This window comes from Canis lupus, chromosome 27 (genome assembly GCF_011100685.1).
Source record: "Canis lupus familiaris isolate Mischka breed German Shepherd chromosome 27, alternate assembly UU_Cfam_GSD_1.0, whole genome shotgun sequence".
NCBI classification, from domain to species: domain Eukaryota; kingdom Metazoa; phylum Chordata; class Mammalia; order Carnivora; family Canidae; genus Canis; species Canis lupus.
Window position 1 is genome coordinate 3,967,252 of NC_049248.1, and position 27,158 is coordinate 3,994,409.

General features: G+C 43.2%; 2 protein-coding genes, 1 long non-coding RNA gene and 1 pseudogene across 28 annotated transcripts in view; 2 read left to right on the forward strand and 2 right to left on the reverse strand.

The window, feature by feature from the left end:
• Window positions 1–8,955, reverse strand: part of DDX11 (DEAD/H-box helicase 11) — a 36,444-nt gene extending 27,489 nt beyond the window's left edge. For both annotated transcript variants that reach the window (XR_005379721.1, XM_038576430.1), the window contains exons 1-3: window positions 8,799–8,955; window positions 4,544–4,730; window positions 4,143–4,290 (exon numbers count right to left, since the gene is read on the reverse strand). Coding sequence is in view for 1 of the 2 variants with exons in the window: in XM_038576430.1 (XP_038432358.1) it covers window positions 4,143–4,286 (144 nt within the window). In the remaining variant the exon portion in view is untranslated. The remainder of the gene's footprint in view (window positions 1–4,142; window positions 4,291–4,543; window positions 4,731–8,798) is intronic.
• On the forward strand, window positions 1,832–2,994 carry LOC610768 (annotated as a pseudogene).
• Window position 8,956: 1 nt separating the features above from the next.
• The window catches only part of LOC102156128, a 50,108-nt gene continuing 31,906 nt past the window's right edge, over window positions 8,957–27,158 (forward strand). For 3 of the 8 annotated variants that reach the window (XR_005379726.1, XR_005379722.1, XR_005379723.1), the window contains exons 1-2: window positions 8,963–9,409; window positions 11,141–11,251. This is a non-coding gene — a long non-coding RNA (uncharacterized LOC102156128). Of the gene's footprint in view, window positions 9,410–11,140; window positions 11,252–27,158 lie in introns of all 8 variants that reach the window. The other 5 variants (XR_005379724.1, XR_005379727.1, XR_005379725.1 and 2 more) reach the window with 5 other exon arrangements.
• The window catches only part of LOC102156193 (maestro heat-like repeat-containing protein family member 1), a 74,841-nt gene continuing 62,973 nt past the window's right edge, over window positions 15,291–27,158 (reverse strand). For 16 of the 18 annotated variants that reach the window (XM_038576424.1, XM_038576422.1, XM_038576417.1 and 13 more), the window contains 4 exons: window positions 26,848–26,953; window positions 25,080–25,145; window positions 18,254–18,388; window positions 15,291–15,526 (listed from right to left, as the gene is read on the reverse strand). In XM_038576424.1, coding sequence (XP_038432352.1) covers window positions 15,306–15,526; window positions 18,254–18,388; window positions 25,080–25,145; window positions 26,848–26,953 — 528 coding nt within the window. In that variant the 3' untranslated portion in view covers window positions 15,291–15,305. Of the gene's footprint in view, window positions 15,527–18,253; window positions 18,957–23,863; window positions 23,954–25,079; window positions 25,146–26,847; window positions 26,954–27,158 lie in introns of those variants that run through there. The other 2 variants (XM_038576418.1, XM_038576425.1) reach the window with 2 other exon arrangements.

A 27,158-nucleotide genomic window follows, 5' to 3' on the forward strand; every position in this document is an offset into this window, starting at 1 on the left:
AACCCCACAACTGCCAGGGACATGCCCTCCCAACAGAAAACATGATACGCACTCTCTGGAAGCACTTAGCCAGGGGGGCTCTGGAGATGGCAGGTCCAGAGAAGGGTGGGGAAGAGGGCTGGACTCAAAGCAGGACAGTAAGTGAAAGACCACATACACCCGGACATCCTCAAGAATATTGGACAACAGGCTGGAACTAAAAAGCAAGAGTTTAAAGTAGCCTTCCCTAGAAAAACTGCTTGGCTTGAGAGAAATCACACAGACACTGGTCACTTGAGGCCCCAACAGAGAGGCCAGCCCATCAGTTCACAACCAGCCTGCACCATAGGCCTGTTGGTTAGCCCTGTGGTAGCTTTTTGTTGAATAACAACAGAAGACAGCCAAGGATCACCAGACATTTGAGGAAAGTCTCTCAACAAAACACAGAATCCAAACTGGGGGAGGGCTAAGGATGGACGAGACAATGCAATGCAGGGTGGAAAAAATTCAAAATGTTACTTAACTGATAACCTCAAAAAGATCATTTCCATGAAATAAGAACCGGATGCTATTTTCTTAAAAAAAAAAAAAAAAGAATAAGAACAAATTCTTAACTATTAAGGCTAGGATAACAGAAATAAACTGAATAGAAAGACTGGACAAAAAAAGTCAAAGGAATCTTGAGGAAGTAGAATTTAAAGCAAAGCAAAAGCAAAATAAACCATAATACCCAAAGGGATGGGCAATTAGAAAACCTAATTACAGAATTAGCAAGGAGATCCAAAATTCAAAGAATGAGAGTATCAGGAAGATTATCAAACGTGAGAAAACGTCTCAGATGGAAAAATAGAGACCTCTAGATGCAAAGTGCCCATCAAGCGGCCAATACAAAGAACTAAACACTCATCAAACCCACCAACACGAGATTTCACAATACAAAGGACAGAGGATAACCTGAAAACTCTGGAGGGTGGAGTAAATCAAGTCACCAAGGACTGCGGTACAGGTTACATTGGACCTCCCAACAGCAACAATGGAAACCAGGGGGTAGAGGGAGCCAACTGTGAGGGAAAAGCAATCTGCAGCTAGAATTATACACCCAACCGAGCTATCGCCATTAATTAAGTGAAAAGACACATTAATACATTTTCCCCAGCCAAGTCTCAAAATCTTATCTCCTATCCAACCCTTCAGGAATGTTCTCTACCCAAACAAGAAGTAAACCAAGAAGATACAAAATCTGGAAAACAGAGAATCCAACACAGAAAAGAATAAGAATACATAAAACAACATGGATGAATCCCCAAATTATTATGCTGGCTGAGCAAAAGAAGCTAGTCACAAAAGAGTACTTACTGTATGATTGCAGTTTCATGAAATTTTAGAAAGACAGAACTCGTCTTAAGAGATGGAAAGTGAGGGCAGCCCGGGTGGCTCAGCGGTTTAGCGCCGCCTTTGGCCCAGGGCATGATCCTGGAGTCCTGGGATAGAGTCCCGCGATAGAGTCCCGCATCGGGCTCCCTGCATGGAGCCTGCTTCTCCCTCTGCCTGTGTCTCTGCCTCTCTCTCTCTGTGTCTCTCATGAATAAATAAATAAAATCTTAAAAAAAAAAAAAAGAGAGAGAGATGGAAAGTGATCACTGGCTGGCTGTGGTGGGGTGGGGGTTAGAGGGAAGGGACAGCAGCCAAAAGTATAACAAACTTCCTGGGCTGATGGAAATGTTTTGCATCCTTATTGTGGTGGTGGTTACATAGGGGTTTATGTCTGTTAACACTCATTGAACTTGTGGATTTAAAAGGGGTATATTTTATTACATGTCAATTACACTCCATAAAGTTGTTTTTTTTTTTTTTTTTTTTTTAAAGGAGAGAAGGGAAATCCCTAGTACAACAGTTGTGAAACAGATCTTAGGAGTAGACAGAGAACTTGAAGAAGGAAATCTCCAGGGTAAAATGGAGTTAGTAATTACTATAGACTGAATTATGTCCCCCTACAAATTCATTTGTTGAAGGCCTAACCCCCATGTTACTATATTGGAGAAAGGAGATTACAGTTAAATGACATCCTCAGGGTGGAGCCCTGATCTGATAAAACTGCTGTAGAGGACACAGCGAGAAGGGGGCCCTCTACAATCCAGAAGAGTCCCCACTAGAAGCCAGAGGCTGCCCAAACCTTGATCTTGTACTTCTCAGCCTCCCAAAGTATGAGAAAGAAATTTGTCATCTGAGCTACCCAGTCTGTAGTACTTTGTTATGGCAGCCTGAGCAGCCAGACTAAGCAGTAATTTTGTATGGAATATCATACAGAGAGACTACTGGATGTGTGAGAGATAGTGGTGTAAGGTATATTAATAACTAGACACTCGCACTGCGCGCCGCCATCGCCGTCATGCTCGGCGCCGCTCTCCGCCGTGGCACCGTAGCCGCCGCCGCCGCCCGAGCCAGCCCCCAAGGCCTCCGGTACCCAGCCCCGGCCCCCAGCCCTGCCACCGCTGTCCAATCAGTTCGCTGCTACTCCCACGGGTCACACGAGACAGATGAGGAGTTTGATGCTCGCTGGGTGACATACTTCAACAAGCCAGATATTGATGCCTGGGAATTGCGTAAAGGGATGAACACACTTGTTGGCTATGATCTGGTTCCAGAACCCAAAATCATTGATGCTGCTTTACGGGCATGCAGACGGTTAAATGATTTTGCTAGTGCAGTTCGCATCCTAGAGGTTGTTAAGGACAAAGCAGGACCTCATAAGGAAATCTACCCCTATGTCATCCAGGAACTTAGACCAACTTTAAATGAACTGGGAATCTCCACTCCAGAGGAACTGGGCCTTGACAAAGTGTAAAACCCATGGATGGGCTTCTCAAGGATTTATTCATAATGCTACTTGATTGTAAACAATCACCTGGAAATACTGATGATAACATATTACCTTATTTGAACAAGTTTTCCTTTATTGAGTACCAAACCATGTAATGGTAACTTGGACTTTAATAAAAGGGAAATGAGTTTGAAAAAAAAAAATAATAATAATAACTAGACAAACTTTAAAAGGCAATTATCAACTCTGGGAAAACAAAAATTATTCAAGAAGAAAACTCATGATCAGGGCATACTGACTTAGCAGAGGCTAAAAACTTCCATCTAACTACACTGGGAGGATGGGGGCAAGGGAGGGAAAGGACTAAGATGGTAAGAGAGCTACATATTAGCTGTCACAAGAAGAAGGTACAATGACTAAAATGAAAAAAAAACTAGAAATAGCACCAAGCTTACCATTTCAGATATGCTATGCAAGTATATTTCTTAGGAACCAGTTAAAAGAATTAAAAGCACCTGCCGAAAGAACCAAGTTCGATAAATTTAATTTTTTAAACGTCATGCACCATTTTGATTAAATTTTTATGAGACTTTAAACAAAGGAGAGGGATATGTTCAACAACAGTGCTGCAGAGAGGTCAAATAAGGACTTGAAACACCCTAGTCTACTAATCAGCAAGTCAGTCACTGCTGATACTAAAAACTACCTCAGTGGACTGGTAGAGGAAGAAGTCCTGCTGCATCATTTAAGAGCCTCCAGGGAGCAGAACTTGCCAAGCTCCAGGGGATGTCAGGGACACAGAGGGGGGCCTCCAGGAGGTCTTGGCCTGGCTGGACCTTCACATCATCACACGCAGCTCACCATCACACAGCACTGAGCAAGAGGTGGGGACTGCTAACCACAGCCCTGATCCTCCTGCTGGCCACCCTCTAATAAATTCCTCCATCATTCCACTCCCAGAAGGAAAAACTCAGGAGACTTTGACTGGATCTCTCTAGCACTCAGTAACCTCATTCCTGAAGACTAAACCAATTTGTTAAATCTGTGAAAAAGGCATAGTAATTTGTTTCTCAATAGCAAAGCAGTTGTGTGCCCAGAACAATCTGGAAAGTTTCGGTGCTCTGGGTCTTGGTTTCTACAGGCATTCAAATTCTCCTTTGGCTTCAGCCCCTGGTTTAACATTTAACAGAGGATGTGACTGTTACTCAAATAAACCAAGGGAACAACTGTGCCCAACTTCAAACCACGAAAATCTCTGCCTAGGTTAACAATGCTAGGTGGCCTCTGTGGTGGTAATCAGGGTCTCTCAGGACCCTCTTGGCCCCTGACAATTCATACTTACAGTGCCAGTCGGACTCTCAAATATTCCGATTTTGCCAGCCTCCAACACCCGATATAGCTCAGCCATGAAGTCTTTCTGGATGGAATAGGGTGTGAAGGGAAAAGGGAAATGGATATCACCAATCTCCTGGGTTTTATTAGACATGGTCCTAGGGGAAAAGATAAATAAATAAATAAATCTGGAAGTACTGGCTTGAAATCTAGAACAGTTCTTAAGAGCACTCTCAATACTAGCTATGGAATTTTTCCAAGGGTTGTACACTTTTTTTGCAAGCAGAGACCACAGTCTCCCCAAGGTGCACACCCCAGATTGTGCAATCCATCTAAAGACACTTATCTGAACTGGCTATGCAAAATGCAGCCCAGCAGAGCTCCAACACAAAAACCATCCTGCCATTTTACCTGGGATTCCTCTGCTTCTTCAACACCCTTTAATGCCTCCAGGAAAAGTATGGCAACTTCCTCTCAAGGACCTGTGCCTCTGAGGTCAGAGATGTTGCTCCCACTACCTGTGCAGCACGGTTCTGCACACATCTGCAGCATAGCCTTTGCCTGGCAAAGCCACCTCACTTAATCCTGCTGCCAAGACCTGTAGAATCATGACACATAGGCAGAGAATCACTAGTACAGTTTTTCACATGGCATACACAGGTGCACACATACATTCATATTTCATGGGAACTTTCATTTCTTAGTTCGTCCTAGCCTCCAATTCCAGTATAAAGCAGAGTCTCCTCCTAAAACTTTCCCAGCCTCAAGAAATAAGAGCTTTTCTGTCTGGCTGCACACTGGGAGAGCTCTCCTCACAGGAACTAAGCCCTGGCTGGAAGAGCTCCCCAATCCTGAGACTGACGGGGGTCGGGGGGAGAAGAGGGCTAGCTGAGGACAAAATACACTGACAAGTCCTTGAAACAGGCAGAGGGACTTTCCTCTAGAGACTCAACTGCCTCATTGTTAATACTTTGCTAAGGGCAAAAAGCAATCTTAGCCTGACCCCTATGACCCTGAGAGTTTACTTAACATATAAAAAATTCCTTTAGAAATCTCTCTTTATCTTTAAACCCCCAAGAAACATGTTGGCAATCATCCTTGGCACATGGCCCACCGACATACATCTGAAGGGTCTCATGATTCAGGTTTTATTAGATGATAATAAGTGACCTTTTCCCAATGAAATCCAGCCGCCTCAAGATCTTGGAAACCTTGCTTCCAAAATTCCTTAGAAAGGAGGCTATCCTCAAACCTCTCCCAACTCTCCTGTATATAATCAGCCACCACTTACAGGCCCAGGGCAGCCACTCTTCCTGCCCACAGATCCTATCCCCCTGCTTTAATAAAACCATCATTTTGCACCAAAGACGTTTCACAAATTCTTTCTTGGTTATCAGCTCCAGGCCTCACCCTACCAAACTTTACCTATATCGCAAAACTTCAAGACCGCAGCATTTCTCTTATCAGACCAAGAGCTAAGAACTTCTCGGCTCCACATTTAATTCTTTTCCTCCCCCTCTTCTGAACCAAATTTCTCTGAGGCAGCTTCTCTATACCCTTTCTTCCTTTAGTTTTTTTTTTTTTTTTTTTTTTTTTTAAATCTTTAAGTAGGCTCCATGTAAAACGTGGGGCTTGAACTCATGACCCTGAGATCAAGAGTCACATGCTCTATAGACTGAGCCAGCCAGGCACCCAACCCTTTCTTCCTTTCATCATTTGGTGGATTGACTCTTCTACGGGGGTTCCCACACTCTCTTTGGAAGTCACTGCCCCAAACTATTTGGCAGGCCCATCTCTTCCAAGAATAAGTACTAATCAGCTTTGCTCAGTGGCAGTATCGTAGCCAATGAGGTTTATCCAAGGTGCAATTATTGCTAAAAGAATAAGTACTAATCAATCTGAAATCCACTTCCCATCTTGCTACATGACTGGCCTCATTAACACCAGTGACAGTGTCAATACAATTATGAAGGGAAAGGGAGTCCCCATGATGGTCTTCCAGTTATAGTTTAGGGGCACCTAAGAGGACTGGAGATTAAAGAACTACAAGAAGGAGAACTCTTAAAAACCAGGACCATTAGGGGCACCTTCGTGGCTCAGTGGTTGAGTGTCTCTGCCTTTGGCTCAGGTCATGATCCTGGAGTCTTGGGATCAAGTCCCACCTCTGGTTCCCTGCAGGGAATCTACTTCTCTCTCTGCCTATGTCTCTGCCTCTCTTTCCATGAATAAATAAAATCTTAAAAAACAAAAACAAAAACAAAAAACAGACCATTCAATACTAAGAAGGAGGCACATAATCAAAAAACCATTCAAACAGGAAGAAAAGAAAAAGGTATCCAACAAATTTTGATCATAAAGTTGTGTGTTAAACACTCCACAGGCCTTTTCACTATTATTATCCCAGTTAACCTGTACAACACTATAGGAATACAGTTGTCGGGTATTCACATTTTCAGACATTAAATAATTTTCAGAGGCAGAGTTAACAGGAGGAAAAACAGGGATCCAAACCAAGGTCCATATGGTTCTCTTTGAGTCAGTCATCTGGCAAGAGATAATCACATAAGTAAAAAGCAGATCTAGTGAAAATATACATATTGAGAAATTTTGTGAAATCTGCGAAGCCACTGACAGAGTGGGATTTCTTGCAGACTAGAACTTACAAAGTAATCCGGCCTCTACGAGCGTGCCAAGAATTTCCCCAGCAAGTAAGTACCCACAGATCGCCCTTCTGCTGTTCAGTCACATGCCAGATGGAGCCATCCGCTGATCTTCTCTGCTTACCCATAGCTTCTGCTTACCCCAAACTTCAGCTTGCACAGGGCCTCTTCAGCACCCTCTACCTTTAAGCTTCAGCTCCCACTGCAAGGGGGAAATTCTTTCCACATTTCTTAGTTTTAAAATCCCAAGAGAAAAATCTAATCAACACTGCTTCGCCTTTTAAAATAGATCACTACTCAGCCTGACCTAATCAGCTGCAACCTCATACTTGTTGCCCATCACCCTCTTCCACCCCTGCCTGGGAATCGATGGACATCACAAAAAAGTGTTTCCATATATCCTTGAATAACAGATTCACTAAGTGCCATTATGGACATCTGGTGTAACTGTTCTGACCTCTTCAAGTTGGCTATGTGGTGGACAGCCGCGACCCCACACAAGTCCTCCCTAGAATTCCTCACCAGTGCTAAGGCAACCACCATATGCTTAACAAATGAGGTAAAATACACGAAAGCCCCTCAGGTACATGCTAGTCCTGAAAGTTTGTTTTTCCTCAGTTCTCAATCATCACTCATCATTTACTTGTGTATAAATTGCTGCTACCGACTGAACTGTGTCCCCCCTCAAAATTCATGTGTTAGGGAACCCTGGGTGGCGCAGCGGTTTAGTGCCTGCCTTTGGCCCAGGGCGCGATCCTGCAGTCCCGGGATCGAGTCCTACGTCGGGCTCCCGGCATGGAGCCTGTTTCTCCCTCCTTCTCTGTCTCTGCCTCTCTCTCTATGTCTATCATAAGTAAATAAATCTTTAAAAAAAAAATTCATGTGTTAAAGGCCTAACCTCCAGTATAGATTGTATTTGAAGACAAGGTTTTTTAGTAGGAAATAGAGATTAAATGAAGTCTTAAGAGTAGGGTCCTAATCCTTATAAGGACTGGTAGCCCTAGAAGAAGAGGAAAGAGGGAGCTCTCCTTCCACACAATGTGAGGATGAGGAAGGAGGGGCCCGCCTGCAAGTCAGGAATAGAGCTCTCACCAGGAACCAACTATGCCAGCACCTTCCACTTCCCAGACTCTGCAGCTGGGAGCAAATGAAGTTGTGAAGCCCCCAGTCTACGGTACTTGTCATGGTAGCCTGAGACAACTTCTTTCCGGGTACTATTGTGCTCTTACGGTCCTAAGATACTTCAACTTCACACACTTGGGAGACAACACAGCCCGAAAAGAAGAAGACCTTTCCCACCCCTGCTGCTAACCCAGAGCCACAGCTTGGTCTCGGTGTACAACTGCAACGCTCCAAAACCTGGAGGGAGCCTGGCCCCAGCCCGCACATTCTCACCTTCCTGGGGCCTCTGTCTCCCGGCCAGCTCCACCCTCGGAGCTCTCACGCTACGTAAGAACCTGCCATTAGGATTTATTCCCACCAACCTAGTGGACACCTCCTCCACCAACCTAGTCAATTCTATTCAACCCAGTCCTCTAGGCTGAACCCTACTCTACCTTGATTCCCTAATGGACAGCAGAGCAGAGTCATTCACAGTATGGGAACTGGACTCGGGTGCCCAACTCTGGAATCCCAGCTCACGTTAACAGCCCTAAGCCTCAGCCTCCGCAGCTGTAAAGACGACACAGATACCAGCACCAGAGCGTCGCAGAGACCACCACCTAACGTAATTTATGAAGAGCGCTTAGCACAGGCGGTCCCGCCCCAGCGCAGCTCCGGGGCGCGGCAGGTCCCACGGCACGGCCTGCCCTTCCCCCCACAGGTTCCCAGCGCGTCAGGAACACACGGGCCCCGCCGGGCCCCGCCCCCGCCCCCCCCCCCCGGGCCAGGGCGCTTTCCCGCTCCCCGCTCGCCCTGCCCCCGCACAGCAGCCCGCCGCGCGCGCTCCCCCCGGCGTGCGCCCGCTGCCCTCGCTTCGCCTCGTCCTCACGCGGCACCGCGCTCACCTCCTCGCCGCCGGGACTGCGGTGCCGAGGCCAGGCCGACGAGGCGTCCGAGGAGCACAGCTCGCCCAGTTTGAAATCGGGGCGCGCCTCCGTAGACGTCGGCCCCGGGAGGAGCGTGCTGCGTCGCCACGCCCCGCGCCCCCGCGCCCCCGCGCCTGCGCACTCCGGAGCGCGGAGGGCCCGCCCCTGCGCGCCTGACCTCCCGCCGCGGGGTCGGGGCTGGGCGTTGCTTCTGCGGCGTAGAACCCTGGTGGTTGGCGGACCCTGAGAGCTGGGGTCAGGTTCTGCGCGTTCTCCGTCTGGCCTCCTGCCGGGTGCCCGGTGTTTCAGGGATCCTCCTGCGATTGGCGCCAGATGTACTGAGCGCAGCAGTTGCTCGACTTAATCAAATTGGCCAATATTGACCAAGCACCCAAAGGACGAGATGCTGTAGCCGAGAATCGGGAAGTCCGGATTCCGGTCCTGGCTCTTGTCCGTGTTGTGCCCAAGACTGCGAATCCGAGAAACCACCAAGGAGCCGACTCCGATGCAAGTACACGAGGGTTTATTTACAAGCTCGAGCTTGGGTCCAAGGGCACCCGACACAGCGGAGCAGGGGCTTGGACCCCGAGGTGGGTTACAGCTGGGTTTTTTATGGCCTGGTCTAGGGGATCTTCAGAAGGGGTGGAGGAATTTTTTCCATTCCTATATGGGGGAAAGGGTGGGGGAGTTTCTTAAGATCTGATATGGGATTCCCTGCCGAGGACATTCTGCAGTTTTTCCTGTGAAGTTCAGCTCTTATTCCCAGGGACCTAAAATGGCTGTACTTGTGCTAATGCTAAACTTGAGGTGGAATGGCCTTAATTTTTTTCGGCCTCCACGTCAGGCCTTCTGAATGAACCTCAGTTATTTTACTTCACCTCTAAATGGATGGCATGTGCCCTGCCCACCTCGACAGGTTTGTACAGGGTCTTGGATATCGTGAAATCGGGTAAATTAAAGCACTCTAGAAGAGGAGTTTAGATTGCTGTTCCTACTGAGTGCCAGGTACTACCCTGAGGGGATTAAGGAAGATACAGCACCAGCCCTGACAGCAGGGAGAACACCTTCTAGTTGGTAGAACAAACATGTCACCTTCACCTCTCTGGACTTGGGTTCTCCTTCATGAAGTGTGGGGAATAAGACTCTATATGATCCCTACCAACTTTCTGAAAGTATGTCCAGTGCGTGTTTTTCCAACCAAACTGAACTCACTCCTGACACTATGTGGAGATAGCATTAGATCCTACAGGTCAAGGGCTCAGTCCTACAACACTGCTCTTGCCCCCACTTCAGACACTGATTGCAGGCGTAGGTTGTTACCTGTGCTTCTGACCCACCAGGCAGTAGATGATGGGGCGGTCCCATGACCTGCCCCCCACCTGCCGTAGGACTAATTTGCTGCAGAGGCTCACAGAACTTGGGGAAACTTTTTGCTTACTAGATCGCTGGTTTATTATAAAAAGCTAAAACTCGGGGACAGAGGAGAAAGATGCATAGGGCAAGGTATGTGGAAAGCTTCCATACCTTCTCTAGCTGTGCCACTGTCCCAGGACCTACATGCATTCACCAACTTAGAAGATCTCTGAACCCACTGCTTTTGGGGTTGTATGGAGGTTTTATTATACAGACATGTTGAGTAAATCATTAGTTCCATTTCCAGGCCCTCAGGACTAAAGTTACAAACTTCTAATCTCCTGGTTGGTTACCCTGGCAACCAACCCACTTTGATTCCCTATTCCCATCCCTCTCTTACCTAGGGGCCTTTCAAAATCACTACATTAACATAAACACCTTCATGGGTCTTCTCGGGAAATTCCATGGATTTTAGGGTTTTGTGCTAGGAATGAGGACAATTATCAAATATATATTTATTGCCACAATATCACAGAATGATTCTAAGAAATGAGAAAGAAGGCATTTTATACTAAGTGCTCCCCCTGGAATGACATAGGTAATTGGTGTGATTTCCTGGGAGGATCAAAGGATGGGAGGGATAGTTTGCTGGAATTTGAAGGAAAGGCTTTCAGGGAGAGGAAGCCAGTGTTAAAAATTGCATAAAAACTTGGGGGTAGGAGTTTATAAAAGGTGATTCCAGGGTCAGTTTTTTACGAGTACAGCTTGGAGATGGTAAGAAAGTAACTACCCACCACTGCCTTGTAATGTGGCCCACCAAAATCCCAAAAAGGTCTCTGATGCCTTGGTTTTAACTTTAAAGTTGATGTAAATGTTGCATTCTACTCTACAGCACGTTTTAGGGGGGGGGGAAATTTTAGAGTAACTGTCATCTGGTAAACTTGACATTTAGTGATAATGTTCACTAGGTTTTGGCCCTACTGTTTCAAAGGTCTCCTTCCTCCTCCACACAAACACTCCTAAGGTATGAAACTTCTAAGAAGCACCATTGAAGGAATAGAAGAGGATAAGACATGAAGGTAAGTCAGGGTCTGGTTGTAGAAGACTTTAAACAGCAAGATAATACGTTTAGATGTTACACTTGTTAAAAACAAAACAAAATAAAGTTCTACCTAGTAAGTTTGAAGATCTAATTGGCTTTTTTAAACAATTCCTGAATCCCGCAGCATCCCATCTAGGAAGCAGAGAGGAGCTCCACTGAGTTAAACAAAAGAAAGGTTTTTTTAAAAACAAAGAAGGCATTAAAAAAAGAAAAGGAATTGTTTAGGCAAGGTTGCCCCCTCCCCCAAAGGGATCAGAAGAGGTCTATCAGTAAATTTCCTAGTCATTGATTTGCAAATTCCCTGTTGACTGATTAAAGGTTAAATTCCTGGAGATTCAAACTGCAGTTAGGTTAGGTATTGATTATTGGTTTACCGATTCGGCCTTAAGTGACTGCACTTCGGTCTCGTGGTTTCCTTTTAACTTACTGTAAGCAATTTGCAAGTCACTGAAATGTTTTTGACCGGAGGGGTGAAATTGAAAAAGCAATGTCTTGGAAATACTCAGCTGAAAGCAATGCAATGTAATAGTGATGCCAGAAGGCCAGGTCCCAGGACTCAGGGGAGGCGGGGTGGGGGTGGGGGTGTCTTGCTGGACCAGCCAAGCAGGCCCCTGGCTGTGCGCAGGCTAGAAATCAAATGTGAACCAAGCAGGAGGTGAAAGCAGAGTTTCTTGGAGGCATTGAAAGAGTACAGGTACAGACAGTGTCTGGGAGACTCAGAAAGTAAAGGAGAAAGTCTTGTCTATGTTTGGGGTCTTGGGTTTTTATTGAGGAGGGTGGTTTAGGATACGTGTCCTCTCAGGCGTCCAGGAACCAGTCAGAACAAAGATGAGGGCCCAGGTGTTACTAAGTGGAGCCAGGGGGTCTTGGTGTCAAGACATCTAGCCTCTAAGGTCTGGAACACACATAGGGTGGCTTCTTCCAGTCATGCACACCTGGTCCTTCCTTAATTGTTAATTATTCTAAAGAAATCATTAACTCGGGCAGCCCCGGTGGCACAGCGGTTTAGTGCTGCCTGCAGCCCGGGGTGTGATCCTGGAGACCCAGGATCGAGTCCCACATGGGGCTCCCCGCATGGCGCCTGCTTCTCCCTCTGCCTGTGTCTCTCTCTGCCTCTCTGTCTCTCTCTCTGAATAAATAAATAAATAAATCTTAAAAAAAAAAAAGAAAGAAAAATCATTAACTCCTTGTCCCTTACAAAGGGAGGCTCTACATTATTTGCACTAGGAGGCATGTATAAAGTGGGGGTGCAGGTCCTAGCAAGGATAGAAGCAGAAGAAGTAAAAAGCAGATTTTTATGATGAAGTCCTTCAGTTTCTCTTTCTCAGAGTGTTTTAGAGAAGAGAGACCAGGGGCAGCCCCAGTGGCGCAGCGGTTTGGCGCTGCCTGCAGCCTGGGGTATGATCCTGGAGACCAGGGATCCATCAGGCTCCCTGCATGGAGCCTGCTTCTCCCTCTGTCTGTGTCTCTGTCTCTCTCTCTCTCTATGAATAAATTTTTAAAAAATCCTTAAAAATAAATAAATAGAGAAGAGAGACCAGAAGCAAGCAAACAAGCCAGGTTATGCAATCAACCTGACCATGCCCTAGGGATGTGGACTTCAAGAGTGGGAGCAATAGGAATTGGAGAGGATGAAACAGTTACTACTAGGCTATAAACCGGCAAGTGACCCTCTATCTATCCCCTCCCCCGCAATGGATCTTATGTAAGATTGACACTTCTAATAGTAGACCCTGGGCTTTGTCCCAAGGATAAAATCAGGACTGTTAGGCATGTGTGGACCACCCCTGCAAGTCTTATTAAAGAGACTCAGGCGATGCCATTCATTGAATTAACCCAAAAGACCTTAACAAACTCCTCATAAAGCTCAAGGCCAGGGAGAAAAAACTTTCTGGTCATGTACAAATGTGCTTTCTATAACTCAACAGTGAGAGCTAATGCGATTTGATGTCAGGGTCCAGGAGCAAACGGTCATGAAAGAACTCTTGAGACATTTTCGGCGCAAAAAAAAGGTTTTATTTAAGTACCGGGTCGGGACCTCTGTGCAGAAGGACCTGCACTGGGATTGTGAAGAGCAATGGATTTGATACTTCTAAATTGAGGGGTGGGTGGGTAGAGACCAAGGAAGTCTCCAAAAGAATTTTCATATGTTAAAGAAGACTTTAAAGGATCCTGGAAGCCTAGCTATTGTCAAGCTAAGGTGGTTTTTTTCCTCTAGCAAGGCTTTAACAGGTAAATTGGGAGTTCCTGGAGGAATGTATTATTCTGCCTGTCTCAAGGATTTATCAGTGGGATGCAGTTTAGAAAGAAATTTAATTTTACCCAAATTCCTTTTGCCTTTGTTCTCCACATCAAGAGCTACTTAGCCCCATTATATATTCTTCTTTGCCTCTGCTGCTAATAATCTCAAAACTAAATATATGTTGTTTTAGTTTTTCATTACCCAGGGTTTTTTTTTTTAAGATTTATTTATTTGAGAGAGTGCGCATGCTCACACGCGCGTGTGGAGGAGCAACAGAGGAAGAGGGAGAGAGAATCTCAATCAGACTTCCTGCTGAGTGCCAAGCCTGCCAGCAGGCAGCCTCGATCTCATGACCCATCAGATCAAGACCCAAGCTGAAACCAAGAGTCAGATGCTTGACTGAGCCACCCACGTGCCCTTCATTGGCCAGTGTTTTTTGATATTTTTTTTTTAATTATTGTTTTCATTACTTCTTGATAATTTTAAGTACATGCTCTAGTAAAGTCAGACCATCTGGGTTCAGATCCCTACTCCACTATTAACAACCTTGGTGACCTTCCTTGGTCAACTGTTTAAAACCTCTGGGCCTCAGTTTTCTCAGTTATAAAATGGAGATAATCGCAGGACCAATCTTACAGGATTCTTGTGAGACAAATGAGATCATCTTGGTACATTGAGGTCTTAGCTCCTGGCATGCCATATTATGAAAGCTCAACAAAGGTTAGCAAGTACTATTATTAATTGAGTTTGGTTTTAGCATTCTTATGCTTTTATTATATAGTTTGGTTTTAGCATTCCTTTTTTTTTTTTTTTTAAGACTTTATTTATTCATGAGAGACGCAGAGAGAGAGAGAGAGAGGCAGAGACACAAGTAGAGAGAGAAGCAGGCTCCATGCAGGGAGCCCAATGTGGGACTCGATCCTGGGACTCCGGGATCACACCCTGGGCCGAAGGTAGGCACTTAACTGCTGAGCCACGCAGGCGTCCCTGGTTTTAGCATTACTATACTTTTATTATAAGTTTCCTTAGATCGCCTTTAGAAATAGCTGTGATATAAATTGAACAATAAATAAAATATAATAATAAATAAACCTGGGTCCTACCTGGGAATCAGATTTTGAGATTTAGGCCTTTGGCAATCAGAAGAACAGAAATAAGGTCAGGAAGTATAATGCATTTTGAAGGGAGATAGGAATATTCTATCTTTGAGATATTTGAAGTTATATGGTTTGACTGGATACACTTTGTTACTTGCTATAAGCAGGACTAGGGCCTCTCAAAAGCATCATTTTTCCAGGGTATAGACTGGCCATGACAGTCATCCATTCAATAAATACCAACTGAGCATCAGTAGAGAAGCTGAATTACCTTAGTAAACTCAATACCAGACTACAAATGCATGATCACTAAATTTGCAGCCCTGCCAATCAATTCATTTATAAAGGAGCCATTTCCAGTGAATAGAATAATTTATCTCTTGCTATTTGGAAAGCCAATGTGAATTGGAGGATTACTTGGTAAGCATAGAATCAGAACAAGGAAAACATAAGCATTTGAGTGAAATGTATTACCTAGGCACTGGGAAAGCTCCATGATATGTACCTATCATTTAAGAGAACCCCCAGAGGCACCTGGGTGGCTCAGTCCGTTAAGTGTTTAATTCTTGATTAGCTCAGGTCTTGATCTCAAGGTTGTGAGTTCAAGCCCTGTTTGGACTCCAGGCTAGGTGTGGAGGCAATTTTTAAAAAGATAGCCTCATAATACAGACTAAAGAGCACAAATCTCTAATTTATAGTTCAGTGATTTTTACATATGTATATATAGGGGAAGCTATCATAATAGAAATTATTACCACCACTCCAGAAGATTCTCTTGTGCTCTCTCCCAGGTCAAATAATAATATCTGACTTCTACTGCCATAGTTTAGTGTCACCTTTTCTTGACCATCATATAAAAGGCAGCATACCACATGTACACATTTTGTCTGGCTTCTTTGGTTGACCATTAAATCTGTGAAATTCAAAAAAATAAAAAAGATAGCCTCTTTCTCTGAAAGAGAGAAAGAATCTCCAGAAGGCAGATTGCCTCCATCCCCAAGACTACATTTGCCTCTAGAGCCCTGGAATGGTGCAAGATGCAAACTAGTAATATTTCTCTGAGCCCCAGTATCTTTGATAACTATGTCCAGTGTGTATCTCAGTATATAGCTTTTCCTCATTAAGCCACACTTTAGTGGGCATGGGATACATTCTGTTTCCTCATATAATAGGTCAATCTCAGGGCTGCCTGGTGGCTCAGTGGGTTAAGCGTCTGCCTTTGGTTTAGGGCATGATCTCAAGGTCCTGGGATGGAGCCCTGTGTGGGCTCCCTGCTCAGCAGGGAGTCTCCTTCTCCCTCTCCTTCTGCTCCTCCCCTCACTCATGGCTCTCTTTCTCTATCAAATAAATAAAATCTTTAAAAAAAAAATAGGTCTATCTCATTTGTTAGACTGAATTTATAGTATGCCCCCCCATCCCCAGTGTTTCCATGAGGTATTCAGTGGTGTTTGAAAATGGAGGACTAGCATTCAGGAAAGAGGTAGAAGCTGGGTATATGGATTTGATCATCTCTTGGTAAAAGAACTAAAGCCACTGTAAGTGATAAACTTTCTGAAGGTGTGAGCAGTTTTTTTTTTTTTTTTTTAATTTTTATTTATTTATGATAGTCACAGAGAGAGAGAGAGGCAGAGACATAGGTAGAGGGAGAAGCAGGCTCCATGCACCGGGAGCCGGACGTGGGATTCGATCCCGGGTCTCCAGGATCGCGCCCTGGGCCAAAGGCAGGCGCCAAACCGCTGCGCCACCCAGGGATCCCCGGTGTGAGCAGTTTAAAAGGAGGAGAGGGGAGGCAGTGAAATGCAAAAAATGAAGTTGGACCCTACCTTACACCATATATAAAAATTAACCTGGGGCACCTGGGTGGTTCAGTCAGTTGAGTGACCAACTCTTGATCTCAGCTCAGGTCTTGATCTCAGGGTCATGAGTTTAAGCCCCATGTTGGGCTCCATGATGGATGTGGAGCCTACTTAGAAAAAAAAAAATTAACCTAAAATGGATTTAAATGTAAAAACTAAAAGCATAAAACTATTAGAAGAATAGTTTTGGGGATTTGGTTTTGGCAATGATTTCTTGGATAGGATTCCAAAACCACAGGCAGCAAAAGTAAAGATGGATAAATTGGACAACAATAAACTTTAAAACTTCTGTATATCAAAAGACACGATCAACGGAGTAAAAAAGCCACCTATAGAATGGGAGAAAATACTGGCAAATCCTATATCTGATAAAGGGATAACATTTAGAATATGTACAGATCTCCTACAACCCAACAATAGTAACCACAAAAACAGCCCAATTAAAAAATGCATCTGAAGACATTTCTTCGAACAAAGATATTCATATGGCCCAAAGGGCCAACAAGCACATGGAAAGATGTTCAACATCACTTGCCTCACTATCACTAGAAAAATGCAAATGAAAACTGCAATGAGGGCCGCCTGGGTGGCTCAGCGGTTAAGCGGCTGCCTTCTCTGCCCATGGCGTGATCCTGGAGTCCTGGGATCGAGTCCCACATGGGGCTCCCTGTGTGGAGCCTGCTTCTCCCTCTGCCTGTGTCTCTGCCTCTCTCTCTCTGTATCTCTCATGAATAAGTAAATAAAATCTTTAAAAAAAAAATCTTCATAGGAACATCCAGAATAACGTTTAACCAAATATGTGGGTACTATTTACATTGCCGTGTAAAAGTAACCATCATACCCTGGTAATAATGACAGCCATTTATTAAACAATTATTTCTATACCAAGTACATGGCTATCTCACTTCACTCCATAAAGCCTGTAAAATAAGTTTAAATATTCTCATTTTTAAATATGAGGCAGACAGTTTTAGAAGGATTTTATCTCAAAGGTCAAAAAATTAGGAATAGTCAAAACCATTCTGATCGTGGTTAACTTCAACGAGGTCAAATTAATCAATTTGACCAAAGTGGGAACTAGTTCTTTGGTTTTTCCAAATTTTTTGTTTTGACCTAATGTTTTTTGTTTTTAAGTAGGGCCTGAACTCATGACTTTGAGATCTAAGACCTGGGCTAAGATCAAGTGTTGGGCATGCTTAATAGGCTGAGCCACTCAGGTGCCCCGCTTTCTACATCTTTCAAACTTCTCAGAACTGAGTTCCAATAACCTAAATGTCAAGGCCTTTGAAAAAAAAAATTATTGCCCTCAGAGTGCCTGAGTGGCTCTGTTAATTGAGCATCTGACTCTTGATTTCAGCTTGGGTCATGATGTCAGGTCATGTTGGGTCATAGGATGGAACCCTGAGTCTGACTCTGCAAGGGGAGTCTGCTTCAGGATTCTCTCTCCTTCTCCTCTGCCTCTCCTCCTGCACTCACTCTGTCACTTTCTCTATTAAATATATAAATAAATCTTTTTAAAAAATTAGAATAGACTCAAAGTTATCCCAACAAGAATGTCACTCCATCACAATCCAATGCACTTTAAGTGAGACAGATTGGGCTGGAGTTATTGCCACCCATTGTTTACACCCACCTTCTTCTGCTCCAGCCTGAAATCTGAATGTGCATGTAGTGTATCAGGCCTGAGAATTTCATCCAACATGTGTGGAAGTGAGAGAAAAAAAGGTTGGAAACTAGGTGCCATGCGGTTCTGCTACCCTCCCTCTTATCATTTGAAACTTTACCTGAAGGAGATACTTCAGAGCTGGCCCTGTCACTCAGGTTTATTCCCAATCCCCAAAAACTGAGATGAAAGTCATCTTGTCTTAGAATGAGAAAATAAGCTTTATTGACAATGAATATGCTGATAGCCAATAATCCTGTAGGGAGATAAAGGACAAGAAACATACTGAGTCTGATAAGATCAAAACCGCCTCCTTGAGTTTAATCCAAAGTAGCCCATCTGGTTGGACTAAGGTAGGAGAGCTACTGGGAAGCAAAGTACTGACATCTGGAAAAACAAATGGAAAAGGCTTTAGTTCCAGAGTAATTAGAAGCAACTTATTTGGCAGCAGGCCCAGCTTCTGTAGGTGGACTTTCAGATGTCGGGACCTGTGACCCTGTTGACTATTTATCTGAATTGCCTAATTTGTGTGGAATATCTTTCACCCTACCACTGTACCGGTTGCGCAAGTGAATTTAGAGGGCTTTGAAGCCACCTCCAGATTTTCTGATTATCATCATCTCTTTCTCGTTTGACACTCCTAAACAGTCGTTTCTTTCTTTCTGGGTTTTTTATGCCAGTGACTTTGAGGATGTTATTGCTTATCTGGCTCATCCTGGAAGTAGAGATAGACCTGAAGTTAATATATTCATCAATTTTTTTCAGAGTAGTATTGACCAAAGACTGGATAGACTCCACAGGATCATTCCTCAGATTTCCAATAGCTGAAACCAGAAAGGAGGTCAACTCAGACTCTTGATCTCCAAGGACCATCTACCCAAACCCCATTATTCTCTACCTCACATACCAGATTATTATTATATAACTTCATTTAGAATAATCGTTGTCACTATAAAATACTTGTTTTACTCTAGAAAAATGTTTACATGGAAATAATTCTTTTAACAGGAAACAAAGAAAAATAACTTATCCTCCTGAAATAATATTATTAATATTTTTATACCAATCGAAATTTCATACCAGTATATACATTTTTAAGTAATCTCTATGCCCAATGTGGGGCTCAGACTCACAACCCCGAGGATCAAAAGTCTCATGCTCTACTGACTGAGCCAGCCAGGCTCACCTGCAGTATTTTTTTAATACTGAATATGGACACTTTTTTTTTTTTTTTTTTTTTACAAAAATAAGATTCAGTTTTTTCTTCCCATAAAATTTTCCTCTGTACAGTATAATATCTAATCATGTGACTCTATCATAATGTCTTTGATGAGCTCTTTATTAGTGAATAATTAGGTTGTTTGCGATTTTTCACTGTTATAAACAATAATCATTAATTCATTCAGCAGTGATTATCAGGCACTAACTGTCCCCAGCCACTATGCTAGGTGCTGGGATGCAGTGGTGAACAAGATATATTCCCCACCCTCAAGAACTTAACATTCTAGGAGAGGAAAGACAAAGCAAACAAGTAAACATAAAGTACAACAAAGGAAATTTAGCAGATTATGGTGGTGAGTAACTGGAAAGGATCTCTAGATAGGCCAGTCAGAGAATGCCTGTCGGAGAAGGTGACATGTGAGCTAACATGTAGGAAGCCACATAGCAGGGGCAGAAGCATTCCCAAAGGTCAGGGAGAGGGTACCTCTTCACAGTGTAGAAAGTAACCAGTGTGGCTACAGCTTCTAGTGAGGGGTGAGGTACTCTAAGCTTAGGGTAAAGAAATAGTCTGAAGCCAACTCAGTCAGGGCCTGTGTTCCTTTGTCCCAAGGGTAAGGGAACCGCAGAAAGCTAGTGAAGGGTTTTAAGCCAGGGGTGACATGATTCAGTGTACACATTTCAAAGAGAATCTGGCCTCTGTGTAGAGAGGTGTAGAGAAACAGCAGGTGTGGGGGTTGTTAAAACCATCCAGCTGGGGCTTAGATTCAGGTGGGAACAGAAGGATGGAGACAGAAAATTGCTTAGCATCCAAAAGATAAACAGGAAGAATCTTGCCTCAAAAGGGCCTTCAGGCCCACCAAAGTCTATAGCTTCGTGTTGATTTCATTTATACTTGCTTGGAACAGAACAAAGACATGGGCATCAGCTACACAACACGTGTAAATCCAGAGAAGAACCGTTTCTTGACCACAAGGCTTGTACGGCACTGGATATGGGTGTAAAATGTAACTAGAATGACTTTCTTTGAGAAAAATTTCCTCCTGTCTAGGCAATCCTAGGCAATCTTTCTTGGAGGCTGGATGGGATGAGGAAGGCAAGGTGAATTCTCTGGTATACTGAGGAGTCTATTTCATTCTAGAATACTTTCCCTAAAATACTCCAGTCGCCAGGAGGAGGGGTCTACTACCCAGTAGAGATTTCAGTTGTAAAAAACAAGAAGACAACAAAGGCACAAAATGTCAAGGTCAGAAGCCAGGGTTAGAGCCCTAAGAGGACAGATGCTGCCAGCTAGTCACTGGAGAGCAGGAGAGAGCCCGGCTACTCTCCACAGCAGCTAACAAATTCATTCTTCCTTGACCAGAGCACTAAGCACATTCCCTACCTGTCACTTTGGGCACCTTGCCCCATCTTCACCCAGAAGCCTGCATCAACTCAATGCAGAGCTTCTGTGGGACACCTCTGTGGCAAGCAGAGCACCCCACTTTACATGCATTTGTATCAGATACTTAAACAATATCCTCATGATACAGATGAAGAAACTGAAGCCCAGCAGCAGTGACTTGCCCAAGTTCACATGGCTCATTATGGAGACAGCTAGTATTGCAGACCTGGCCGGCTGACACTGGAGACCATGTTCATTACACACTGACTTGGAAGAAAGGACCCTTAAAAGTCATTTACTTCACCACTTTTTCTTCTCAAGACAAAAAGCTGTAATAAATCATAAAGGAAACAAAAATTTGTCTATCTATAGTTGTCTGCTGGGCATTTCCTCTGAAATATGAAGCCACCATTCCTTCAAAGGCAGCATATCCAGCATATTAGCTTATAGCAGGTGCCAGGGAAAGGAAGGGGTCTCCAACCAGAAGGCAAGTCCCTGAGGACAAACATGTGAAGGTCCAGAACTTTAAAAGCAAAGCTGTGGCCCTCATGCCAGGTATTTCTGACATACATGGCCACTCTTCTTCTTTATCTTTAAGATTTTATTTATTTATTCATGAGAGAGACACAGAGAAAGAAAGGCAGAGACACAGGAAGGAGAAGCAGGCTCCATGCAGGGAGCCCAACGCAGGACTCGATCCCAGGTCTCCAGGATCACGCCCTGGGCTGAAGTCGGCACTAAACTGCTGAACCACCCAGGCTGCCCACGTGGCCACTCTTATACACAAAAGGACCGGCATCCAGGGCAAGACTACAAAAACCAACATTCTCTCCATTTGGTCTCTGTATCAAAGGAAGCAAACTGTGGCATGGAAGATAGTGAAAAACAAATCATTCAAATATCATTTCTATTCGGCACTGGAATGAATCACACATGCACCACCTATTGCAAGCCCACCTCCCCCTTAGAGGAGTTATGAACTGTGTTTCATGAAGTACCCCTACCACCCACAGCAACATCTTAAATCTTCACCATGGTGGAAAAGCCAAGCATGATTCTGGCTCCACTGTGATTCTCTGAACTTATCTCCTGCTCTTCCTTTTGCTTGCCCCATGCCAACCACATTGACTTCTTCCTTGAACGTGCCAAGTGCTCTTCCCTCAGTCAGATGGTTCACACCCTCACTGCCTCTGGGTCTCTGCTCCAGTTCCCCTTCTCAGAGAGGTGCCTCTCCTCTGCCCTGTGATCCTCTGACCCCTGGCCTTGCCTCACTTTCTCCATGGTGCCTATTCACATATATGCACTTGCTAGTGCCCCTCCCCTTCCCCACTGGGAGGAGTGCTGCATGGGGTGGGGAAGACACATCAGTTTTGTTTGCTGCAGTATCCCAGTGCTTCTTAGAAGAATAGCTGGTATACAGTAGGTTTTCAATAATTAAGAAACTCATTTACTTGAGAGCAAGAGCAGAAGTACCTCCTATAGCAAACATAGATGTGGCTGTTTGGCTAGTTTAGGGACCAAAGGGTTTTGAGGATGAGGTAAAATTTATCTTCTGATATATATTGGCAATATCAGCTCTTCTTTTGCACACCCTTGATTCCCATTCCCTCTTTCTCATGACTTTGGTAAAATTAAAGGACCATGGAGTGAGCATGAGTTAGTGCAAAGTCCCTGAAGTGGAAAGTCTAGCTTTAGATCTAGTAATTCGCTTCTGTGATCTTGGACAAATGACTCAGCCTACGAAATTAGAGGATTATAGACCAGGATGAGAAAATGCTTCTCTAAAGTAACCCTAACTTCAGAGGCAGAAGAAAATAAATGGGCAACTTCAGGAATCTGGATGAGTTACCTCAAGTCCCATATAGTCTACAAATCCTTAGAATCTCTTTTATCTTAAAAATTCATGAATAATATGCATTCTACCTTCAAAACACATCTATTATTGAGACATGTTTTAATAAATTAAAATGTATTTTTTTAAAGATTTATTTATTTATTTATTTATCTATTTATTTATTTATTTATTTATTTATGAGAGAGAGAGAGAGAGAGGCAGAGACACAGGCAGAGGGAGAAGCAGGCTCCATGCCAGGAGCCCGATTCAGGACTCGATCCTGGGCCTCCAGGATTGCGCCCTGGGCCAAAGGCAGGTGCTAAACTGCTGAGCCACCCAGGGATCCCCTTAATAAATTAAAATTTAAATTTTTTTAAGTTTTATTTTTTTGAAAGTAATCTCGCCTCTAACGTGGGGCTCGAACTCACAATCCCGAGATTGTAGAAGGCATGCTCTACTGACTGAGCCAGTCAGGCACCCCTGAATGTTTTAATATTAAAAAGAATATCATGTAAAAAATATTTACAAATGAATCATACAAAGTCGGAGGTTTCGTTCAGAATAATGTGGCAGGGAGGGGTACAGGGAGAGAAATAGAGAAAACAAAGTAACCATGCTGGAGGGTAGGAGGGCAGGGGGTTATTATACTATTTTCTAGCTTTTAAAGAATGCTAAAAAGGAAAAGAAAAATCTTAAAACTGCCAGAGAAAAGGGCTAGGTTACTGGCAAAGGAACAAAAATTAGAAGGACAGCAGGCTTTTTTTTTTTTTTTTTTTAGCAACAAAGAAAACCAGAAGACAATAGTATGGTATCCAAAGTGCCGAGAAAGAGAATTTTGGTCTAGAATTGTATCACTAGTAGGAACCCCTGGCTGGCTCAGTTCGGAGAGCATGTGACTCTCGATCTCAGGGTTGTGAGTTTGAGTCCTAGGTTGGGTATTCAGATTACTCTAAAATATATATATAATCTTAAAAAAGTAATAATAATTGTGTCACTAGTAAAGCTACTAGTAAGAAAAAGTCATTACAGACAAACAAAAACCAAGAGAACATAACATTAAGATACTAGCACTAAAGAAACTTCTAGAAAGTGTACTTCAGGATGAAGAAAAATGAAGGATGGTCAGAGATACAAAAAGCAATGCAGAGCGTATAACACTGCACATAATCTATAGTGTATAAAGCAACAATAATAGTATCTAAATGCTGGGTAAAAAAAAGAAGACTAAAATATTCGCCAACAAAAGCCTGTAAAGTGGGAGGGGTGGCGATTGGAATTCACATCAACACTGGAAGGAAGGTGAAAATACTGTTTTATTTTAAACCCTGTTAAGCTCAACATGCAGAGTAAAGTCTACTTTCTGGACAAATATATGATTTCACCACCTGTGGAATTTAAGAAATAAAACAAATGAATATAGGGGAAGGGAAGGAAAAATAAAAAGGAAAACAGAGAGGAAAGAAAATCATAAGAGATTCTTAACTCTAGGGAACAAACTGAGGGTCCTGGAGGGTCCTTCTGGTGGGAGGATGGGGTAACTGGGTGATGGGCATCAAGGAGGGCACAATGATGTCATGAGCAACTGATGAATCACTAAAGTCTACCTCTAAAAATAATAATACAATACACATTAATTAAATTAAATTAATTTTTTTTTTTCTAAAAAGTCTACTTTCTGGTAACTAGCCTAAAGAAACACTTACACCTCTATACAAGGAGATGTATATAAGAATGTTCATGGTAGCATCATGGTAGCAAAAAATTGGAAGTGATTTAAATAATAATCTACCAAGTGTTATAAGCTTTCTGCAGATCTGTATGTACCAATATACTAAGTGGGGAAAAAAGCAAGTTGTAGAAACTGTATATATCTATATCTATATCTAAATATCTATGGTATATAATAATTTATCATATATAACATATATATTCTATGTGTACACAACAAAAGAATACATGACTACATAGCAAATAGACAGGGGAAGTGAGGAGAGAAGCCAGACTTGGGGGTGAATAGAACTTTACCATAAAAACTAAAACTTTATCCTTATCAGTAATATTTCTATTTTTTTGCAAACAGAATATATTCATGTATTTCTTCTGTAAATACAAATTCATTTTAAAATATTTTACTACAATAAAAAAGAAGACAAAACTCCAAATTCTTCAGGGGACAGGGTGTGTCTCCCTTGAACACCATTAGTGCTAGCAGTTGACCACACATGATAAATGCTGACTGACTAGAACATTTCTAAAGTGATCTCTACACCCAAACTCATGACCCAAAGATCAAAAGGTCACACCTTCCTCCTACTGATCAAGGCAGGTGCTCTATTTTCTACTTTTATGTGTATTATATATATATATAATATTTTATATTATAACACTTATAATAGTAAAAATATGCTTTATTTGAAGTAACAAAACATGTTCTTAAGGAATCCCCTGCTCCTCCTTTCTCTCTTGCCCCATGCCCCATGCCCAGAACTCAGGTACAAGGCGCAGACTCACCATTCTGTAATAGCTCCACGTCATCCTCATGTATTTGACTCATGTTTAGCTTCTTAACTGTTAATGCTGAAGATAGGACAGATTCAAAGTCACTCTAGAATTCCTGAACTTTTGGGCCACCATTACCCCCTCTGTAGCAAACAAGGAAGCTTGTAGACCAGTTCTAGCAGTAAGTGTTTCCATGAGATGCCTTGTAGACTATGTGTCAGTGTTCTGGTGAAAGAACAACCCTTGGAGCAGCTGTGACCCGGAAAAATGTTGTTGGCAGGTGACAGGTAGGGCATGAACCCAGGGTGTCAAACTCCATGGGGTTCCCACACCAAGAGAAAAATGGACAAAGGGCTTGAGGCAATTAATTTGCAAAACTAAAATATGCATTGCCAATAAACATAGGAAAAAATATTTAACCTCACTTCTGATAAAAAAATATTAATCAGAACAACAAAAACTACTCTTTGTTATCAAATTGGTAATGATTTTTAAAATATTACACAGGGTTGGCAAATATCTGCAAAATGGATACTTGCATGTAGTACTAGTAACAATGGAAAACAATTCAAACTTTTTTTTTTTTAAAGATTTTATTTATTTATTCATGAGCGACATAGAGAGAGGCAGAGGGAGAAGTAGGCTCCCTGCAGGCAACCCAGTGCAGGACTCCATCCCAGAACCTGGGACCATGACCCGAGCCAAAGGCAGATGCTCAGCCACTGAGCCACCCAGGTGTCTCTCAAACCTTTTTTTAAGATTTATTTTATTTATTTCAGAAAGAGAGAGCATGCAAGGGAGAGGGGCAGAAGGAGAGAGAAACATAAGCAGACTTCATGCTGAGCGTGGAGCCCAATGTGGAGCTCAATCTCACAACCCTGAAATCAGACCTGAACCAAAACCAAGAGTTGGATGCTCATCTGACTCTGCCACCCAGGTGACCCATGATTCAAACTTTTTTAGAGGGCAGTTTGAACACCAAAATCCTTTAAATTTTGCATACTCTTTGGGCCTAGCAATTCTACTTATTAAGAAATTTATCTTAAAATAATCATGATGGCATGTAGAGATTTAACGACTACATGCCTGCTATAAAAGCAAAAGATGAAGTGGCTTACTTTTAAAAAATAAATAAATAACAGTCTCAATATTCAAAAGCAAGGGTTAAATAGTTCCATAAGTCTACCCATAAGTGGATTAAAAGCAATGCTGAAAGGCACATAATGGCATGTATTTGTGATACAGCAAGAGAAAACAACAGTATACCAAACTTCATGGTTTTTAAAATGACTGTGTGTGTATGTGTGTGTCGTAAATTCTCAGGGAAAAATTCTAGAATGTTAGCAGTGGTTAAAGCCAAATGGTAGAATTTCTGGCATTATTTCTTTTCCTCTTTTTGCCAATCAGAATTTTTTAGGTTTTCTAACATTAATATATACTGTGCTACTATTCTAGTTTAAAACAAAAATATTTTTGAAAATCCATAGCTTTCACCCGTCTCAAATGTATATGGTTCTCTTTTCCACAAAGCAGAGTGCAGACAGTGTGGGTGGACCCACACTGAGTGCGGCAGAGGCACATAGCCTTCGCTTCCTCCTCTGGCCTTTCTAACACAGACTTTAAGGCTGGTCTCAGGACAACCTCTCTAAACAGGTTAGAGCTAGGGAAGGAGGTGACCCGCCTCATGGTACCATGGTTCTGGCTTAGCCCTTGCAGAAGGTCAAGGAGGGCTCCTCTGCTGAAGAGAAGGGCGGGGGGTTGCTAGAAGGAAGCATCTTACCTATGAAGTTGATGGCAGCTGCCCTTAGAAAGGACTGAGAGCTCTTCAGGAAGCCAAAGCTCTGGAACAGTAAATCGCCCACAAGCTGTGTTTTGCTTGTGTTCACCTGTGAAGCCAAAGAAGAGGGGTAGTGCTGATCAGAATCTGGGGTGAGGGGTCTTGGGAACACTACTAACCCTCTTACTGTGTCCACAAGCAGCACTGTTCTGTCTTCAGCCAGCTGAAAATGCTTGAACCTATAGCTGCAGACACCCCCACCCCAGCAACAGGGTAGACCTAGCCAGAAGTTCACAAAGAGAATTTTGCTCCTT